Source organism: Theobroma cacao, chromosome 9 (genome assembly GCF_000208745.1).
Source record: "Theobroma cacao cultivar B97-61/B2 chromosome 9, Criollo_cocoa_genome_V2, whole genome shotgun sequence".
In the NCBI taxonomy this organism is placed as follows: Eukaryota; Viridiplantae; Streptophyta; class Magnoliopsida; order Malvales; family Malvaceae; genus Theobroma; species Theobroma cacao.
In genome coordinates, this window is record NC_030858.1 from 3,379,997 (window position 1) to 3,401,595 (window position 21,599).

At 37.6% G+C, this 21,599-nt stretch overlaps 6 protein-coding genes across 6 annotated transcripts; 2 read left to right on the forward strand and 4 right to left on the reverse strand.

Moving 5' to 3' along the window:
- On the forward strand, positions 1,442-3,348 carry LOC18588182 (acyl carrier protein 1, chloroplastic). The gene is made up of 4 exons (XM_007012417.2): positions 1,442-1,543; positions 1,621-1,734; positions 1,871-1,990; positions 2,357-3,348. Exons 1-4 carry the CDS (start codon positions 1,442-1,444, stop codon positions 2,477-2,479), a joined length of 459 nt encoding a protein of 152 aa, XP_007012479.1. The 3' UTR covers positions 2,480-3,348.
- Positions 3,369-7,036, reverse strand: LOC18588183. Its single transcript, XM_007012418.2, has 9 exons — positions 6,576-7,036; positions 6,283-6,486; positions 6,133-6,190; positions 5,870-5,932; positions 5,179-5,254; positions 4,809-4,924; positions 4,390-4,479; positions 4,171-4,302; positions 3,369-3,765 (listed from the first exon to the last, which is right to left on the reverse strand). The coding sequence occupies exons 1-9, from the start codon at positions 6,926-6,928 to the stop codon at positions 3,631-3,633; spliced, it is 1,227 nt and encodes a 408-aa protein (XP_007012480.2). The 5' UTR covers positions 6,929-7,036; the 3' UTR covers positions 3,369-3,630.
- On the reverse strand, positions 8,462-10,170 carry LOC18588184 (E3 ubiquitin-protein ligase AIP2). Its single transcript, XM_007012420.2, has 5 exons — positions 9,767-10,170; positions 9,453-9,669; positions 9,149-9,351; positions 8,846-9,061; positions 8,462-8,719 (listed from the first exon to the last, which is right to left on the reverse strand). Exons 1-5 carry the CDS (start codon positions 9,932-9,934, stop codon positions 8,570-8,572), a joined length of 954 nt encoding a protein of 317 aa, XP_007012482.2. The 5' UTR covers positions 9,935-10,170; the 3' UTR covers positions 8,462-8,569.
- LOC18588185 (F-box only protein 13) lies at positions 11,371-13,933 on the reverse strand. The gene is made up of 2 exons (XM_007012421.2): positions 13,675-13,933; positions 11,371-12,915 (listed from the first exon to the last, which is right to left on the reverse strand). The coding sequence occupies exon 2, from the start codon at positions 12,889-12,891 to the stop codon at positions 11,656-11,658; it is 1,236 nt and encodes a 411-aa protein (XP_007012483.2). The 5' UTR covers positions 12,892-12,915; positions 13,675-13,933; the 3' UTR covers positions 11,371-11,655.
- Positions 15,891-17,778, forward strand: LOC18588186 (protein FATTY ACID EXPORT 2, chloroplastic). Its single transcript, XM_007012423.2, has 3 exons — positions 15,891-16,409; positions 16,651-16,785; positions 17,456-17,778. Exons 1-3 carry the CDS (start codon positions 15,980-15,982, stop codon positions 17,593-17,595), a joined length of 705 nt encoding a protein of 234 aa, XP_007012485.2. The 5' UTR covers positions 15,891-15,979; the 3' UTR covers positions 17,596-17,778.
- Positions 18,588-21,094, reverse strand: LOC18588187 (protein TIFY 3B). The gene is made up of 5 exons (XM_007012425.2): positions 20,846-21,094; positions 19,918-20,029; positions 19,631-19,829; positions 19,449-19,506; positions 18,588-19,149 (listed from the first exon to the last, which is right to left on the reverse strand). The coding sequence occupies exons 1-5, from the start codon at positions 20,992-20,994 to the stop codon at positions 18,987-18,989; spliced, it is 681 nt and encodes a 226-aa protein (XP_007012487.2). The 5' UTR covers positions 20,995-21,094; the 3' UTR covers positions 18,588-18,986.

Genomic DNA, 21,599 nt, shown 5'->3' on the forward strand with positions numbered 1-21,599 from the left:
GTCATGTCTGAAATATCTGAAAAACCATCTCCTATAACATGATTTTGTTTTGCACAAGCTTTTTCGGAAAAAAAAAATGCATGTTTTGCACAAAATTAGAGGGAACAAATTCTGTGCAGATTTATTTTTCCTAATATGTGCATGTATGAAAGTGCACGTCAATGAAGATATCTCATTAAAGATATTTTTGTCCCAAAATCTCTTCTCTTGACTTAAAACAATTAAAATTATTTGAAAGGTTATTTCCCAAAACACCTTATATTTTAGGATTAATAAAAAAAACTTTACCATATGTAAATTTTTATTCCACTTTCAATGCAAGCACATGATAAGGAGCTTTTGGTGACATGCATGCAGAAAAGAAAATATCAGACAGCAGCCGCATGCATGCACTCAAAGAAGCAATGGTCTATCCATGGGAATACATTCTACAGCTAGCACTGTGGAATTTTCTGCCAATCCTTTCTTCCACTCGATCTTTGGTGAAGGCTGCGACTTCAACTTTGCTGCTACATATATTTACCATAGAGAAAATGCCACGGAGCAGGCGTGTACATGGTTTAAATAGTTCCTTGGTGTGGCAAATTTGGACCAAAAGTCTTAAGGGGAAAGGGATAAGGTAGCCATAGATCGTAGACCTACCATTATGTTTTAAGCATATATAAACGGTGAAATTAACCATAGTAGAACTGTAAAAGTGCTTTCAATTGCTAAATAAAAGGAGGGAGGGCTTCTCACAAGAGCTAGCTAGAAAGTAATCATAGTAAAACTGTAAAAGTGATTTCAATTGCCAAAGAAAAGGAGGGCTTCTCCCAAGAGCTAGCTAGCAGTCTTTGCTTGAAAACCATCCATCTCTCCGTATTCATGTTTTCTCTACATAAAATCACATGTACCTAGATGACCATTCAACAGGTCAAATGTTATCGTACTTGGACTTGAGGCACCAAATTCCTGCAGCTGCCGCTGCAGAAGAAAATCTAGTTGCAAACAGACCTGTTTGTTGTCTATTTATGCCTATGAAAATGCTGTGCTAGGCTAGAGCATGACTGCTGAGGCTTCTATATCTTACCTCATGGCGTATTTCCTGTAAGCTTTTCGTAACCGACGATGTCCTGAGATAATATATAAAATTGCGGCTTTTGCAATTTAAGAGCAGAGAAAAAATAACGGTGAGCCCAAACCACTTTGGAGCTGCCGTGCCACAAGCGGACATTGTACATGCTTGGAAGTGGCCGCCCAATTCCAAGACCCTAAAACAAAATCAAACATTGGAATCATCATCACCTCTTCATGTAACTCCCTGGCCAGCTTCTGACCTTGTCCGTAGAAGTTCGCTATTTATTTGAACAACTTTGTTTGAGTTTCTTCATCAAATTCACTTCCTTTAATCTTGGCAAAAACGATATATCATTTCCTATTCCAATCGTTAATCTAGATTCAAATGGCTGCCTTTGCTTCAACCTCAGCATGTGCATTGGCCACACTTGCTACAATTCCCCGAGCCCGGGGATCTATTTCTCAGCACAAAAGTTTCACTACCATTGTAAGTGATTACCCCGCTATCGATCGGTGCAATGTGAATATAATTAAGACGAGGACTGAGCCTAATTTATATTGCAGGGAGGTCCTGTATTTAATGGGTTAAAGCTTATTCCCAAGATTCAATTCTCAAAGGAGATAAACAAGTTTTCTACTCGGTCCAGCTGCTTCAAGACTGCAATTTCATGCTCTCTTGTAGGGAATTTAACTCTCTATCTTTTTGTTTTCTGACTAATAATTAAAGCATCGGATCTCTTTCTTCTGTTTTTCTATTTTTTGGAATGAAATCTGTCATTCAAGCTCATTATCGCGATACATTGGGTTTGGCCAGGCTCAACCTGAGACATTGAAAACCGTCCAAAACACCATTGCTAAGCAATTGTCAATTGATGTGAGCACGGTGACACCTGAAACCAAGTTTGCTGACCTGGGTGCTGATTCCCTTGACACGGTACATCTCTTCAAAACAAATGCAAATTTGTTTTTTTTACAACCTCTTTTCTGTTTCTTGCATCGTGTGCATATCCTGGTCTTTTCCTTCACAAAGAGGATTTTTCAGATTTTTTTTTAATTAAGAGAAGTGAGATTCGAATCCTATTCTCTAAGCAGAGAATTATACACCAACCAATAAACTAAATACTCGAATGCAAAAAAAAAAAAAAATCTTTAAAATACTACTCTCTCTTTGACAAAATTAGGGGGAAAAAAGGGTCTCATAAATGGATAATAACCTTTGTTCTACTCTTAGAAATTACAACATTAATATTGTATCAGAAAACTAAATCTATCTGATACAATGTTGTATTGATCAATTCAGGTGGAGATAATGATGGCCTTGGAGGAACAATTCGGAGTTTCAATTGGAGAAGGTGGAGCCGAGAACATTGCAACAGTCCAAGACGCTGCAGACTTGATTGAGAAAGTGAAGCCTGCTGCATAGGCCACTTAGAGCACATCGCTTGCGTTACAGAATTACGAAAGCTTACTTTGTATTAGTTATTTCATAAATGCCACCAAACTGAAATTACAGTACTGATCAAAATTTTCTGCGAGGTGGCACTTCTTTATCCGTCTACTTCCATTTCTCCCTGTCCTTATTAACCAAGAGGGCAATTTTTGTTGCGAGGTGGTCTTAAATTGTAGCCTGTCGCTTGTCTCTTTGTTCTTTCCGTCCCGTGCAAGCAAGAAAACGAATAAAATCATGAATCAACTTGAGCTTTGTTTTTAGAGATGCAACTTACAGCAACTCCTCCAGCGGCCAGCGGGAATCTAGATATATTACGTGGATCTACACCTGGCGGATATTAACTCTTAACAACTGAAATCAAACAAGAATCAGTTCACCAAGTTCATCCCATTTGAAGATTGTTTACCACTCCCGCCACCCCTTAAAAAATACCTGTAAGAAAGAAGGATTTAGCCTACCACGTAAAACTTGGAAGGTTTTGCAATCCACCTAGGTGTAGTAAGTGTGTATTACTCAAAGGGCTGTAATTCGTGGGTAAGGCAATTTCCCTTGCAAAAATACACACTGGTCTAAGCCAGCAGGCAAAATATGGCTAAATTTATTTGATAAGAAGGCATCTGTCATTTAGCAGAGCATATAGAACCAGTCTTGGAAGAACCACACCAGAAAAAGTTTGCAGAAATACCAATTAACGAGAAATCTTCAACTTATGCATATTGTCCAAGTAATGAAGAAACCGAGTTTGTTGAAAGGATTGATGGACATTTTGAAACTCATCTTTGCAAAGTCCAGAAAAGTAGCTGTTATGACGTTGATAACCAAGCAAAAAGAAAGAACTCACCATGCATGAGTACACACAAACTTACAAACAACATTTACACGAGCTATACAACTGAATTCACTGTGACAACACCACTTAAGAGCCATTTTATATTTTTATATGATTTAGGTCTAGTCTGAATTTTAATTCCTCCATTTTCCTTTTTGGTACTTATGAAAGCCCATCGAGCTTGAGCTACACAAAGAGAAGCGTCTAATTTTTGATTCCTTATAACTCTATACTGTCATTCTCTTTTCAATAAACTGTTCCTAAAGAGAATCAACTGTCTATTGAACTATGGCAGTTAGTCTTCGAAACGTCTGAACCAATCACTAATTGTTCTGGAGAGCACTCTAGTGTCATTCAATGAAAGGGTCTTAAGTCCCTGAGCAATAGCATCTGCTGGAGTGTACACATAGCCCACTTGCCATTTTGGTTCCTGATCAGCCAAAGTAAATTAAATTCTGTTACATATTCATGATCATCAATAATTCAGAGGAAGTTCTAGCCCAGAAACATTTGATGTTAAGAGAAAAAGAGCCCGTGTACTCTTTCCTGTTAAGAAAGTTTGGGAAGGTTCTAAAAGACAAAAATAAAATCTTTTGCCTTCATATTCTTCTTTATGAAAAGTGGAAAGTGGTGCCCAATCACAAAGTTTCCATGCAAGAAATTCTCAGCTACTAATATTGAATCAACAACATCTAAGATCAAGACATCTATCAGCTTGAACATGGCAACCCAAAATTCAGAATGTATTCCAGTCCTCTCCATGCAACCAAATGTGTATATAGAGACAGAGGGACAGAGGGGAGGTAGAGAGAGAGATGAAGTTTGCATGTAATACCTGTGCACATGGTGTTATATGATTACCACTTAATTGGACCTTTTCCAGCGTCCCACCAATAGACTCCACACGAGGCTTCAACGTCTCTTCAAGGAGATCAGTTTCATCAATTGCATCAAAGTTGAACTTCACCTATGAAAGAAGAGGAGATTCACCAGAATAAACACAAAAGCCTCTCACATTATCTAATTAGTGAAGTAGAGAGCCCATACTACAAACCAGTAGTGTGTGTTGGATGTTGTACTTGTTCTTACAACGTTCACGGTTCTCTGAAGGTGTTGGCTTGAACTCTGCTATCCCTTCCGTGACCTACAAGAAACAGATTTACAATGTTAAACCAAGAAAACTGGAGTTCATGAGTTTAGGGTAGTCTCATTAACATCAAAGAAGCATGAGATAAGAAAATTGGTCTATTCAAACTACTGAGCCGCCATTATTCTCCTTAACATTTATGCCGCCTTGCACATACATTTATACTGCTCAAATAGGATTTTAGTCTCATCCACCAGAATAGTCTAAATTCAATAACCTAATACTACATGGCAGAGATAAGAAAGAACCGATTCAGATGCAGTGGACTTAGCTACACTACTCCGTGAATTATCCCAGCTAATGTTATAACTGACAGCTTTATATACCTGACCCAAAACCAAGGGCAATTGATCAACAAATTTGGTGAATGAGACTAGGGCTTCCTGGTCCCTGTCTGCTATCATTGCTCCAGCTGTGTCAATAAACATCTTCCATGCATCATCTGCAATTTTAGCCATGACAAGGTACATCCAAAAAATACATATTATCCATTTATAGAACAGGATAAGGTGTATCTATACCAAAGACTAAGTTGGTGTATAGAATCATATTAATAGGATATCAAGACAGACTGCTGGAACCCTTAAAAAAACCAATGCAACTGCAATATGAAAAAAGAAGAAAGGGAAGGGAGGGCATGGGTTGGGTTTGTCTTTTGAATTAATTGGCACCAAACAAGATACAAGAGTTATTCACCTGAAGCACTCCTAACCATTGAATACACTGGAGATGCTTCTACCATTGGCATCATCTGCCTAACTAGAGGACCCAACTGCAGAGTATCATCAGAATTTTAGTCTCACAAAGTTAATTAACTAACATGCCCGGGTAACAAAATAACCAGAATCATAGAGTCGCAGCAAACAAACATCATCATACATCTCTGGATGGTAACGTATCAACTAATATGCAAAAGTATAAGAGGCCCAAAGGAAAATTATATTTTAGTTGGTCAATGATAACCAGCCTCATCAACAATACATTATATGCTTAATCATTGTTGCTAATAACTTTCACATGATAATAATTAATAATGGCCAAATCATCTTTTATGCTTCAATTTATTAAAAAATAATACAGCTGGATACATATTATATTAATCCTGATAAAGGAATCAACAACTGAAAACAGCAAACTAATCAAGCTGTGCAAGTACACCATATACTCAAGATATACCTTCAATTTAAGTTTGAATCCTTTTTTTATTCGCACGAAATGGTTAATATGCATAAGAAGCCAGGTAGACAGACATTATAGGCCAATGTTTGACATAGTGAATACTAATAAAATTTTATTAACAAATTATGCTTGGAGACCAAACATATACCTTCAAGTAAGTGTAATCAAAACTTGGATTTCTTATCCTCCATAAAATAAAGATAATTACCTGCTCAAAGTATGGCACCGCCTCTGTTGCTGGCCTGTTGTTGTATGAGATAATGGCATTAGCCTTCCACAAGAAATAACATTCTTTGTCACACTCCAGGAATTGCTCAACTTATTCTAAATTACAATACATAAACCTTCATAATTCTGAATGCTGCCTACACAAACTAATTTCTATAATTAACTCTTTAAGAACTGCAAAAAAAAAAAAAAACAAAGCAAAGTTTAAAAGCCGGAAAAGAAATAGAAAAGGAAAAACCAAACCTTTGGTAACTTCTCAGAGAAATAACTTCCGGTGAGTACTTGAAGAAGAGCACCATTACTGCAGTCAACATTAAAAAACATTCTTAAGCATCAAAAATTAAATATTGTTAAACAAACATTCAAATGAAAAGGACACCTAGAAAAACTGACCTGTGACCAACAGAGAAAATTGGAAGGTTAACAAGATCAGCAGGAGTAAGATTGGCATCTGGGAATCCAAAAGCAAGAAAGTTGTCCAAACAAGCACTGAACCTTTCATAAACTTGGTTAGCAGCTTGTTCATGATCAAATGTCACATTGTACGGCACTGATATTATTAAAAATCCTTCCTTTGCCAAAAGCTCAAGCAAGTAACTAACAAAGGAAGAAAAAAAAAACCCAAAACCCAAAATTAGCAAAGCACTTTAAATTGTTTCAAAAATGGAAATGATAAAAATGGGTACCTGTAAGTAACTTCAGGGACAGCTCCAAGGAAAGCACCGCCCAAGAATTTGATGATGGCACGTGGTTTCTTGTTTCCAGATGGAGGTATGACCAAACAAGAATCCAACCTTGTGTATATCTTATTAATTATGTTATTATTGTAATTAGAACGAGAGTTAATGTTGTTAATGAAACTGAAGCTGCTTCCTCGGCAAATGAAGCCGTTGGAAAACGGCCGGGGAACCGGGGAGTGAAAGCTGAGATAACCGGTTGATTGAGGATACTTGAAAGAGTGGAACATTGGTGCTGTGAGAATCTTTGCAGAAAGGTAGTTAAGTTGCGCGCCTGAGATCGAAGAGGTAGCTAACTCCATTGTTCCTTGTAAAATGATTGTTGGGGGAGAAAACCTGATGAAACCGTTTGCGGGGAAATGAACGGAAAACCACTAAAATTTCGTTAATGGCTGTACAAAACGTGGAAAACTAAAAAAACATACGCTGATTATTAGGCCACGATTCAGGTATCGACGTGGGCTGGAACTAGCCCATTGAGGCGACTTTCGGCTTGGTAATTTGGGCTGGGTTTTGAGGTTTGCTGCCTTTCTGAATTCAAATCTCAGCCGACTTTTAGTAAGTACTTGGAGCATTCCTAGTATTTCAGCTGGATAGGGTGAAACTCTTGAATTTCTAATGCTTGCCGTCGTACTCTTTAAAGGTTATTTCTCTCCATAACTTTTGTATTAATATCTTTTGCTCTTTATAAAGAAAGCAGAATGCAGGAGTTGGAGAGACTAATGGAGTTTTTTTTTTTTATAATTGAGAAGGGAGATTCGAACTCTACTCTTTAGACAGGAGATTCTGTATCAACCAATGAGATAAATATTCGGGCGCAAGAGAATCATAGAGTTTAAATAATGGAAACTAATATACTTTCAGTTACTGGTTACTGTGCTGGACTAATTGGTTCTTCAGTATTAAATTGAAAACAAGTGCCTCGCTGTTGGGACAGGTCGACAAAGTGATAGTTGCTGGGCAAAGTTTGTAAAGATTCAGAAAAAGAAGAATCAACAATTTGAGCGTGAACAAAGATTCCTTTGCCTCTGAAGCGAGTCAATATTAATATTTTCTTGCATCTCAATACGCCCGAGAAAAGTTATGAGAGGGGAGAGACTCCCATGTGATTCGGCAAACAAGATTCAAGTACATCCTGCTCAAGGTTAGGTGCTTCCAAGTAATAGCATCATACCATTGAAGCATAAAAGGTCCGTAACATAATTTATAGCCAGACACATACTAGTGTCTAAAATAAACAAAACCAAACAAATAACAAACTCAACCGGAGGTGGGAGGGAATCGAAACAGATAAGAGCTGCCAGAAAACCCAAAACCTAGATTTAGTGGTTCTAGGTATATCTTTTTGTGCCTAAACCACCATAATGTTTCAAAACTGTAAGAAGAGGTTGCATACCCAGGCTTCCTGACAAATACCTGAAAAGTGTCATTAATGAAAAGCCTTTTCTTTGAGTCTTCTGCACACAAGTTTCCACAGGTTTCAAATGGGTGTTTTCCTTTGAGCTAAGCGAGTTGTAGCTAACCCCATAAACGAAAATGATTCTTACTTTAGTGAATAAATAAAAATGTTACAGTCCTTTGTTAATCCTCTTAATTAGATGACATTATCCTAACCTAGCAGAATATTACCTACAACAGTCCCTCTGTTGGCTTCAAAAAGCAACATGCAAGACATTGTATCAGATTACAAGAGGTGCCAATTCATCTACACTACACACTAGAAGTGCAACCATGTATAATCCACTAAGTTGTTGGGAAATTCATAGAGCATCAACAGGAACCAAAATATGAGCAACGGGGAATCCATGGTAAAAACAAGCAAAAACCAAACCATATATGTCCAAAAAAGTTATCATTATCTTTATTGCACCACTTAGTCACGTGTATAATTACAACAATGGAACATCATTGAAATTGAGTGTAAATCTAATAAGACCAGTCATCTACACATACATGTATTCACCACCACGAACAGCATTTGCAGCACCTTTTCTCTCTTCTTCAGCCTCCTTCTCCCGCTCCTTCCAGCTCTCATAGTCATGGTCATCTGTTTGCAGCTCATATCTACAAATTGGGCAAGAATTGTGCTCATCCTGTCAAAAAAAGCCATTCAATATAAGTTACAGACAATCCACAATCTCATTTTGATCCTCCATATGTGGAAACAATAAGTGTAATAATAAACCACTAATCAAACAAAGCCAAGGAACATTAATTACCAGCCATGGCTTTAGACAAGGAGGGTGGAATGTGTGCTTGCAAGGCAATTCTTGCATGTTATCGCCTACAACAAGGTTCTCCTTGCAGATTGCACATTCTGCATCAGATCCAAGCTTAGCCAGGATTTCCTCCGTGAGAGTAATAACCGGAAGCTTTGCAACAACTTCTTTACTAGCAGGTGGGACTTTTCGGACACCACCCTCATTCTCCAATATCTTGAAAACAATGATTAATTCATTCATATGAGAAAACGCAATACTCCTATAAACCGATATAAATTCATCAAGCAGATTTAAAAATACCTCAGGTATAACAGTATCAAGGTGATTAATGAGCTCTTGAAGCACATTGGCAGCGTTTTCTACTGTATTAACATTCCCGGCCAAACCCCGAGAAGATTCAGCAGTTGCAGCAGAAGCAAAAGCGTTCATGAGATTGGATTGGACCAACCATTGAGGTTGTGGTGGTTCAGGATCCACAGTAAGATGTCCTTCAAAAAGATAACCTTTGGGAAAAATAAAAACAAAACAGAAACCTTATAAACATTTCCAACACCTCTAAAACATCTCAGAAAGACAGAAAAGCAAAGGATTTTGGGAAACAAACCTCTGTTTTGAGAAGATTCTGACGATGGGACTGGGTTTTCGATTTCATTTAAGTGTTCCTTGGCCTGAGAAATGCATTTCCTTAAATGACCCTTTTCAGAAGGATCAGAGACAAGGGATTCCAAGAGCTCGAAAAGACGTAAACCAGCAAGCCAGAAGCCAGGGGCTGTGTATCTAGTTTTTAAAATGGTTGCAACTCGGCAAACAGCAGAATAAAACTAACAAGGAAAACGACGTCGTGTTAAATTCAATTTCCGCTTAGCTTGGTCAAATTGAAAGAAGAGAAGCTGAATAAAGGGGAATGAAAGGGCTTACCGATTTGCGGAGAGAGGCAGAGGCAGAAGGGTAATGGAGTTTAAGAAGGGAATTGATGGAGGAAAGTGCGTCCTCGAATCTCTGTTTCTTTCCAAGCTGTTTCTGTAATTCCTCCAATTGTTGCTTCAAGCTTGCATCTGAAGAAGAAGAAGAAGAAAAAGACTCCATTCTTTTCAACTCCGTAACTAAATTCTTGAATACGCCTTTGAATTCTGATTCTGAATTTCGTTTCCTCTTTGATCTTTTTGCGTTTTTGAATCCTTTCGGTGTTTTAATTATGGGCAGATTTCTTGGAGAGGGGGACAACGACGGTGCCTGAGCCCCTTGAGGCCCTTTAACGGCTTCAACCAATTGGTCCAATCCATTTAGATGGGCGGGTCTCCCTCTTCTACGCGCTTTCTTCCTGTCCTACTTTATTACGGCAACTCAGCTTATGGGTTATAGGGTCAGGGCTGGCCCAGTTTCTTAAAGACTCAAGTAGGGCCCCATTTGGTTCTTTTTTACTGTTTAAGTTTTTATTTTTCAAAAATCATTAATAAAGCGGAAGTAAATAGAAATTAGTAATTACTTTGATTAAAAATAAATACTAAATGACTATATAATTAAGGCAAAAAGATTTTATCATCTTCATACTTGATTACTGTGAAGATCAGAGGAATGGCATGGTTAACTTTCACTCTGTAGCACATTTATTTCAATGTCTGGTAACACTAAAAGCAATTGTAAAAACAGTTAGCAGAAACCCACTTCCGTGCAGTAGCTGCTGCAACCTGCAATGGTAAACCTACCCATCATTATCTGTAGAACCAATGAACTGTCTGGGATATGAGGTATCAGGTAAGAGGTAAGATCCTTTTATGCTTATCAACAATTGTAAGAGTCCTAAACCTCTCAAGGGCTGAACAAAAATGGAGTACGGGTAATTCAATTTATCATATCAAGCAAGAAAGATACAGATATACTGAAGAGAGAGAGATGGTAACAGTAATTGTACAGAACTCTGAACCTTGAAGAGACAATGCGAGGAACATCATGATCACCTTCACAAAGAAACGCTGGAACTGGAGTGCAGACATGCCCATGCTTTATGGCATGCCTCCTGGTCCACAATCCCCATTCTGCGTTCCCCATATGAAGTACAGGAAAAAGGGTTTCAAGTAGAAGTAGAACAGAAGGGCTTTCTTTTCATTTGCTCTTCTATATGCTGGTAATATGAATTTCAATTTGCTTGCAGAGGGTCACCAAAGAAGAAGAGATTAATCAAACATTTGATACAACTTTCCGCATATGCATGCAGCTTCGAAACGCGATTCCATATTGGCTTTCTATGAAACAGTGTTGGCTGAATGCAAGTAGAGACAAAGATACCTATTATGCCATTACACCGCAAAAAGTCCACTTGCATCTCCTATACTTTCACATTGTTACAAGAAGAGAAAACTAAGTTTGATACATCAAGATTTTCTCTTCTTATCACATATGATCTTGAGGAAAAACCAGGGAATCTCTCTTATCTCCAACATGGGAAAGGGATTAGATATAGTGATCATCTTTCTGTCAACTTGAGTTTTTAAAGTTCCATTCCAACTGCTACAAGAAACTAATTAAAGTTGTTGTAAAAGACCATACGTTCTGTATATGTCAACCAATAGTCTAATAGAATTATCTCAATAATACATCCAGCAAATTCCATTGCAATAACAGCAATATGATTGTGCCAACATCTGTGGCTAATTTGCTTAAACAAATCAATACCAAAAGAATACAGGAAAAAACAAAATAAAAGAAGCAAAGAAAAATGAGCAAAAAATATTTGAAAAGAATAAAAGGAGGAATCACAGACGGCATTCTCAATCCTTCTAAACATAGCTCGCTTCACAACTTGTTTTTCATACAGAAGCTTCAATCCTTGGCTCGAATGAAAAGGCAGACATGAACTCCAGGGCTTCACCGTTCATAGAACATTTGGGTAGTTCAACCCAGTCATTAGCCACCAAATCACAGAGAACATAACTGCAAAGCTCAGCAGAGCTTAAGCAGATAAATATCTGATCACCAGCCCCAACACAGTTTATGTCCACCTTCTTGCCATAAAACTCGTGTGACATCGGAGGAGGCATTGCTGCAATCTGATTCCAAGACTTGGTTTTCTCATCAAACCTCCACACCCTAAGGCTAGCACTTTCAAAAAATTCTGATAACACAACAACCAACATCTCTCCTCTACACTCTACCACATCAATGGAGTACTCAGAAAAGACGGGCAACAGTCTGGGATATTCAGAGAAATACTCGCCGGTCAGATTGCAAGCCACAACTGTCCCTGAGGAGCTGAGGAAATAAACAATCTCCTCACCATCTTTAAGAGTAATGACTGATGAATACTGCTTGGATGGGCTTCTTTGCGTGTTAGTTGCCACTACAGTTCCAGCATTACTAAGGAAGTACACAGCATCATCATCGGTTGAGTCGAATTCTGTACAATCATCAGCTTTTCTCCTCAACATAATCTCTTCTTCCCAGCAATCAGCACTTGAGTTATAAACTTTGAATGAAAGCTTTGGAAGATCACCAGAGACTAAGACAAGCTTGTATGAGCCATGGTAGTTGGAATATGCATTCATTGCAATAGCATGAAGAGATCGATCTTGAGAGTCTGGATCCACTGGAGGGAGTTCGCGACAAGATCCTGTCACAGGATTGCATACAAGGTAATCGCCGGACATATTGCGGAAACAGACAAGACCACCAGATGCTGCAACTGGAATGGAGTCACAGTTACAGTTTCGCAAGAGGAGAGGCGGATGATTGAGTTTTTTCCAAGCTTTTTCAGTAGAGTCAAAGACAACGGATTGATTAAGATTGGGATCCACCATGAAAAACCAAGGCTCCCGTGAAGGAATCCGAGAGCATGCCAGCTTAAAACTTTCAGAAGCTGCAAATGATTTCCATCTCTTGCACACTGAACTGAGGCGAAAGAACGTTGAGGTCGGTAACCATGAAAGGACCCTTTCTAGGAGGTCTTCATTGAGCTCATCCAAGGAGAAGTTCAACATATCTTTGCCTTCCCGAGGCAACTTCCTCTTTCTAGATGGCCTTGAAGTCCAGCCATTAGCATTCTCCATTGGCAGATTATTTCAGAAAACTAACTGCAATAACAACAAGAGGATAACAACACCATTAATAGGAGCCCACTATCAATTATACCATTGAACAAAGGAATCAAAAGGCAATTATTTTCAAATCTATCCCCATCATGGAGAATATATGAAACAAGGCAAATAAGGCTTGAATATCACATCAATTAAAGATTAGAGAAAAAATGACAACCTAACTAACATAGGCATTAAAGGTCCACACATGACTAGAAAGCACTAAGAGGCTCTCCTTTTCCTAACCTCCTCTCTCATATTAACACCGAAAATTTAGTTTCTTGGAAAAAGTAGGGTAAAGAAGAGCAGAAAATAGTACTACTATTAAAGAAGTGACAATATCATACCACTTGGGTTAGAACAAAAGAAAAAGACCATAAAAACCATTGTCCAATAGAAATTTCCTTCTTTTTTCAAGGGGGCCAACAAGAAGACAAGTTAGCTCCACTCAATTTCACTTCAATGAATGCAGAGTAAATTCTTCAAGAAAGTAACTAAAAGGACAAGAATTTGGGAAGCCATACATTGAAACTACAAACATGATAAAAGTTTTTGTTAAATACCATTAATTTGCACCAGAGTCCAGACTCTTTTTTTTTTGTATTTGTTTTCAAAAATTCTAGCAAAACTAAGACATAACCCATGAAGAAAAATTGAAAAGAAAACCTTTTAGCTTGATAAAAAAAAGCCAGAAATGAGCTTGACCATGGAAGAAGATGAAGACAGAAAGGGAAAGATCAAAGAAGGAAAATGTACCTGGTGTAAGGAAGCTGAAGGGGAAGCCTTGAGAGTGTAAGAGACTGCGGGGTGCAAGAGCGTTAAGTGAAGCTGAGTGGGGCTCCGGGGGATTTAAAGAGGGACAAGTTGAAACAGCCCAAAAACAAAACAAAAGGGAAAGCAACAGCAGAGAGAGCAAAGTAAAAGGGTTTTACAGAAGGAGGAAGGGAGGCAGGAAACTTCCTCGGGTTGCTCTTTTTGTAAGCGTTGACAGTATAGACAGAAGAGCGAGCGGAGCAAAGCAAAGCAAAGCTTTATATATATACAAAAACAAAAGTGAAAGTGAAGCCTCACACTCACACACACGGGTGGAGAGAGAGAGGAAAAAAAAAGATAAAGCAAAAGAAAATCTACTAAGTTGACTCTAGCTCTACGCATCTACTGGCAAGTCTACGAGACAGGCTTAGTATAGGGTAACAGAGAGAGAGGGGTGCATTGGATTCTGGGTTGGGCCGTCCCGTGAACTAAACAAAGCTCAAGGATTTTGTTTGCTGTTTTTGCACTTTAATCAAAAAAAAAAGTGAAAGCACACGTAACCCTGGTTGAGTAAAAGAACAAAAAAAGGAATGGCATTTCCATGTCAAAGGGGGTGGGGGGTTGAGGTCTGGCTGAGGAACTTGGACAGTTAGATGGGTTGCTGACCTTTGTAAAGCAAAAGGCAAAGAAAGAAAGAGAGTTTTTCTCTCCTTTTTTTTTTCTTGGCTAGTTTGCTTTCTCTTGTTTGCCTGCCTCGTTGGGGAATCTTTCCTCTCTTTCCCATGTTTCTTTCCTTTGGCCTTTGGGCTTTGGTCAGTTCAGTGTTTGTTTTTGTATTAAAAGTCAAAATGCCCCAGTAGCAAGAACCGATTCCTGTAAAACCCCCCCATAAATAAAAAAACAATAAATCATTAAGCTAAAGACAAAAAAGCCGTTAATCACGATTTCCTTTTTCTGCTCTGTGTTTTCAAACAGAGACTCGAATCTCGATGCCAACTTACATGAGCGGGCCCGCAGTTCTCGACCCAGTCTGGTTTCATCAAATTCAGCCCATTTTCTTGGACTTCAAGGATAGCCCGGCAAGAAAATTTTTCCTAGAAACAAGTCAAAAACTAGATATAATATTTAAAAAATTTCATGAATTATTTAAAAATATTTTAATATTTTTTATTTAATTTAATTAAATTGTTATATTTTTATTTTTATCAAATAGATTTTTATAATTAATAGTTCACTAAAAATCTGTTTGATTTAAAATTTTTTAGTTTAAAAGTTATTATAAAACTGTTATTAAAAAAATAACTTTTAAAACTAAACTAAAATTGTTTGATAGATTTACTTTTATATCCTCAATTTTTTTAAGTTTAATTAAAATTATCATAAAAGATATTTACAGAGAGTAATTTTTACAATATTTATAGAGAAAGGTAGAGGATAAAGAAATCACGATTTTTGTTTGAGAGATGTGCTCTGCAGAGAGAGGGAGAGGAGAGCAAGATGATTGAGAGATAAGTCTTTTTGAAGAGGGTAATGTTGAGATTATATTTAATAGAAAAGGGTATTTTTTAAACAAAAAGAATTATCCTCAAAAGCTTATGTATTTTTAAAAGAATAAAAGAGAAACTCATCTCTATAGCTTTTCTTGAAAAATTTTTTAGATTTTGTTTTAAAAAAATTAATACTTCTAAAGATCCTGTTTAGTTTAACTTTTACTTTTAAGAAATAGATAAGTTGAAAAAAATTAGATCAAATAGATATTAATTGTCATTATCCAAAATATCATATATTATTTTTCATACATGTGACATTGACATAAGAGATGAAATGTCACATGATCATGTCATCACGTCACATTATTATTTATCATGACACGTTAATATATTATGTTAACAACGCGTGACATAAAATGATATGTGACATTTTAAATAGTAATAACTAATCAATCATTAATTATAAGAATTTATTTAATTTAAAATAAAAATATATAAATTTAGACAATTAAATATTGTATGGAAGTATAGTTAGAAGAATTATATGCATTATTAGTGAGTAATATTTGATAATATGCCAAATTTTAATTATCTTAACTTTTTGAGCTTCTAGTTAGTGCTAGTCCCGTAGGGAAAAAACTTATGTCACATAGACTGGGATCTGGCTGCCATCTTACATGGGCCTGATTAATTACCGCTGAGCCCATCTTTCCCAAAAGAATGCCCGGAAAGAGAACTCTTCTGGAAAGTCCAGCAAAGGAAAATGGAAAGAGAGGGTCAAAGGGGCAAAGGCAAATATTAGAAAAAGAGAAAAAAGAATGGCAGATTTGTTGGTTGGTGTTTCACAGTCGTCTCTTCTTCGACTTCAACCAAAGCTTGGATCATTTCGAAGGCTACAGCTCTTTAACAATTACGGTTACCCGAGATTTGGCAACAGTCAGCTCGATCTGAAAGGGGTGACTGTAGCTGGGGTAGTATCTTCTGATTCGAAAGCACCCACGATTCTTACTAACTCAGTTGATTTTGCCAAGGGAGGGATCGAAATCGAAGTAGACACAGGAAACGGCGGAGGAGACAACTTTGACAACAGAAGCGGAGGAGGAGGAGGTGGTGGCGGTGGGGATAACAGCGGCGGAGGTGATAGTGGCAATAAAGGAGAAGGGGAGTTTTCAGACGACGGGAGTAAGAAAACAATGGCTTTGTCTATGTCCCAGAAGTTAACTCTTGGATATGCTGCTCTTGTCGGAGGTAAAATTCTTGTCTTTTTTTTTCTTTAAGTATTTTTCAGTGTACTTCTCGCATGAGTCTTGGTGCTGCTATAGATTCGAGTTGGTAGAAATTTGATTGGATTTTGGGTAATTAGTTAGAACTTTAGAATTGATTATAAAATAATAAAATTAGACTCTTTGCTTCAAGCAAAGGATATAGATCTTGTCTAATGGACTTTAGAATTGCTAATTATTTAATTCATTTTTTTTTTTATAAATAGTTGGTGGTGTTATGGGCTACATCAAGAGTGGCAGCCAGAAGTCACTTTTGGCAGGAGGATTGTCAGCCTCACTGCTCTATTATGTTTATACTCAGCTTCCCGCAAAACCAGTTTTTGCCTCATCCCTTGGGCTTGGTAAGTCACTCTTTGTGGTTGTTGCACCTCGGGTTTTGTATGTTTTCGTTGCTAAAGATGATTGATTTAATTCCAAGTAATGAGGTCACAACACATAGGGCCTGGCAATCAGTGTTGAACTTGTCATATCTTTTTTGTTTAATGAATGCTGAATTCCAAAGGATTAGCAGATTTGCCCTTTCATTGTCACCTTGATTCAAAATTTCCTGAGATCAAAGATAAGATTGAGTTTTGCTTTCATGAAAAGGATTGTGTGTGTGTGTGTGAGAGAGAGAGAGAGAGAGGAAGGGAAGGGAAGGGTTTTCAGTGCTGTTGTGGAAGAAGGAAAGAGAGATACCTCTAAAAGGTCTTACATAGTGGTTCATGTCATTGTTACTTCCTAGTTATAATTATATGTAGTCGTAGTTAACAGAACGTAACAACTTGAGATAGAATGTACTCCTGTTTGATTGGCATAAAACTAAAGAGAATTCGAAAAGGTGCTGCTATTTGCTAACTTCTCAACTTAAATTATGAGGAATAAGGAGGTCAAGTTTTAAGTTTTCTTTTGACTGTTACTAATTACCGTATGAGACTATTAAAGAGGATTTAGCTTGTCTCCTCTCATTCCATTTTTCCTTTAGCTTGATCAAGTTTAACCCAAATTGCTTTTATGACATTTGATTTTAAGGTACATCTGCGGCGCTTTTGGGAGTGATGGGTTTCCGTTTCAAGAGGTCAGGAAAAGTCTTTCCAGCCGGTGTTGTGTCACTTGTGTCACTTGTGATGACAGGGGGCTACCTTCATGGCATCATGCGTAGTCTGCACTAGTCCAAGGCGGTAGTGATAGCAACAAAGTTGAATTACGAGCCTGTATGCTTATTGGACATGGTGCTTTGATAGATAGAGTGCTTTGTTATGTCATACCTTCGAAGTTGTGAACTTTGTTAGACCACCATGCAATGTGATTGGACACCAGGTTGTTTTGATGTGTGAATGCGTTTTACCTCTTAATTATCCCTGTTTCTGTGCGATGTTTGTCCCCCACTCCCACGCCCACACCCACCCAAATTTTATGCATAATAATTTGGAAAAGGCATTTCTAATCCTGTAAAAAAAACCTAGTACCTTGACAGTCCAGTGTGAATGTTGCAAAATTCCTTCATTAGTTGGAACCTTCGATTCTTCGATCCGAAGATGCACTTTGATTGGTCATAAAAACAATGTACCGTCCAATTTCAGGGCAAGGGAAGCATCAAGTGCTTGTTTGAATGTGGTGCAATAGGTTTTAGCTTGTAACCAAACGTCAATCTGACGTAGTGGCTGCATCATTTCCATCGTAAAGGAGAGTTACATTCAAGTCGAGCATACCAAAAGCCATCAGGGATTGATTATATATCAACAGAATTCATCCTTTCCCAACCAAAACCTTCCTGTAGGTGCGAATTAGATTATGATGCATTTGTATCTATTACCGACAATCAAACAATATGATTTCGATTAAAGCAGCATGTTATACCCTGAAGCCGAACAACGTCCAACAGTTGGAGGAGTTACTTCGATGTCTGGTGAATATTACTACCAAGTATGTTCCATGACTCCATTTCATCCACTGGATCAAGGTGCAATGCAGGTTAAGGGTTGAAGATAACTTATATAACTATTATCCATTTTTTTCTTGTTCAATTAACTTTTACCCATGATAGCACATAAGCACTAATACGACAGATGCCTATAATCACTGGCCTAGTTTGTACATCATATGTTCTAAAGAAATCTCTAGATGCGCTGCAGAAATGCAATGTCAAAAGTTTCATCAACGATCACACATAATTTATGAGTCTTCACATTCACATAGAACAGGGAGCCAACAACAAAGGTAACTGATACATATATAGCAAATCCTAGATAGTTCAGTTTGTCAGTTTGTCAGGCAGATTAGAAACATCAATACTTTAACCGAGTGCCAGGTTTAAAAGACATCACAACTGCCTCTGGAGGCAACAGGAAAACAAGTGAACAGATCCTACATTAGGCAGCACTCCCATGGTAAATCATAGCAAGACCTACCATGAGACCTGTTTTGAATTGTACACTTGCCATCCCAATCAATTCCAAAGGCAGATCAAATGTCATCATCCCAGCGCACTTACCATTTTACAAGAATAATAACACTAAATTTAGTTTTTACCAAATATATAAGTGAATCCTCTACGCTTAGCTTAGGCAACATGGGTTGGAACTTTTGGTTGCAAATCTTCTTGTGGAACAGGTGATTTTTCAAAGCAGCCCGACTCCAGTGAAGTTGCAGCACTGAGGTTAGCTTTGGTGTCATCAGCCATTTTTGGTGTTGATGGATTAGGATATGGGTTCCTGTTCACCAGCCTGCAAAAGAAAATAGATATGTTGTTATGCCTAGATTATAATCCCCATGCTTGAAGCAAATTCCAAGGCAGCTTATGTGACACTATTATGCAATTTTTGAAACTAGTTGAGCGTTTTTATGCAAAGTAATAAGTAACAAGACTCATATATTATCAAAATAAGTGTTTTACTATTCGGTAAAGGGCATATCATGAATGCTTAGGGGAACAAACTTAAACAGTAAGATGGTAGAGTTTAATCTGCTTGAGGATGAAAGGGAGAAAGAAACAAGGGACAGTGGTTCAGTATAGAAGGGGTACCTGTCCCGCCGCTTCTCAAAAAATCGCTGAAGGGAGTGTCTTCTTGCAATTGGTAATTCTGATCCAATTGATATTCACACAAACATTATGCTACATTAGCTACTATGCACCACAAATGGAAAAGCATATAATATTTGCATTTGAAATTTATCCACATTCTAGCCAAGTCATTTGAGAGTTACCAGCTTGCAGTTTGCAAAGAGAAGTCCTCTGAAGAGGGTACACCGGTGCTTGTGGTGAAGCCAAAGCAGTTGCAGTACTTTGAAGTGAAGGAGACCTTGTAAGAACAGGTGAAGTAGTGGCACAATCAGTTGCTGCATTCTTCATGTCAGCAGAGTTGGCAGCAGCAGCAGTACTAGCGATAAGCATAATCTCTTGCACCTGACCACAAGAATCATGGATGAAGTTTGGCATAAAATGTCATTCAGCTGAAACTTAGTAACATCCTAAATATTATGTAAAGGCTAACCTTTTCCACAGGAATAGCATCAAATACACAAACACTTCCGCCATAGAAGATGGTGAGTTGGGATGGAGCATGACTTGTGGTATTTAGTCCAGATCCCGGCATTGCTAGGGAACTTATACACCAAGAGAAGCAAAGTTTTTACAATGTTATAGAAGCTTTGCACAAATATGACTAATGGCTCTTCCCTTCCACTCATAAATGAGAATGATCTACTAGAAACAATTTACATTAGGTGTAATGTACAAAAGCAATGGGAAACCCGTCTACAATTTTTTGCTTTAAAGACTAGTATAATTAAACCAGACAACAATAATTATCATTTCACAGAAATCTAGTTCAAGGGGGAGGTACGGAGAGAGGAGGACAAAGCATGGAAATTGGTGGTGTGAAATTCGGAATATGAAAGTCTCAAAAAATGTCACTCACATATGGATGTAAATGTGCATCATTTCCATCCTGCTCTTCTATGTTGTGCCACTTTCATACATGATATTTTCCAGTAGTAATATCAATAGTTTTAACACCCTAACCTAAAATATAAGATCTAAACTCTAAACAACTAAGCATCTTTTTCTTAGCAAGGACAGCCGGAATGCTTTCCCCACCATAAAAAGATAATAGTTCTATTTTCCCTTCCATCTTTCTTGGAATTCAAAGCTTGGGGTAACATTATGTAACCCACGTTTCGTGTACCATATCCTAACAGAAAACACAATATCATAGTCAAATTGTCCTCCACAAATGAGATTAGGATAATTAATAGAGCATTAAACTTATCAAGGATTATGGTAAATTGACCAACTATGTAGTAATAACTTTCCTTTTTGAAACAGAAAATTCGAGAATAATTAAACAGCTGCCTAACAAGATCCAGATCCGGACTTTCTTTTTCCTTCTTTTCCATGCAAAGGATATAATTTACGCTTACCAGTTCCGGACATTTTTCTTTCCAAGAAAATCGGGGGCTTCAACGGATCCCAGCTTTCCAACACCGTTGTCACCGATAATATCGCCATTAGTTTCTTTAACGGCGACGTTTGGCTTGACTTCGTCGCGTGATTCAGCTTCTCCTTCCATGGAAACCAGATTTTCCTTTCTTTTCCCCTTCTTGGACCTAACCTTTCCTCGCTAAATTTCTGTCTTCTGTTAGGCAGACCAACCTGTGATTACATTGAAAGTATGTGAAAGTGAAAGCTAAGTAAACCAATCCGACGGTCAGTGTTGGTTTCTTGGAATGGAGAAGATTGCTACGTGTCAGTCGTACAGGAACCCTTTCTGATGATAAATTAATATTTTATTCTTTTATCAATAGCTTAGTTCCGACTTTTCACAGGCTCAGGGGTTGGGACTTGATCTACTGCAAAATCTGGTCCGCACCAGTCTCCGAGGTACAAAAAGCTACAATTGTACTATAGTTATGGAACGACAGGTCATGTCTTGTCTACACAATTGGTTGTTGGATTTATGGCTACAATTTTCAACGTTTTTTTCCTTTTAGTTTTTGCTAGCTGTTTCAAAACGGTATATTAAAATATTAATTTAAAAAATTATTTTATAATCTTGACAATTATAAACATCAATTAAAAATTAAATTCTTTTAAGGAAAGTATATTGAATTCATATTGGTTAAAAGATCTTTCAAATTCCTATACTCTTCAACTTCATTTAATTTAATTTTTATA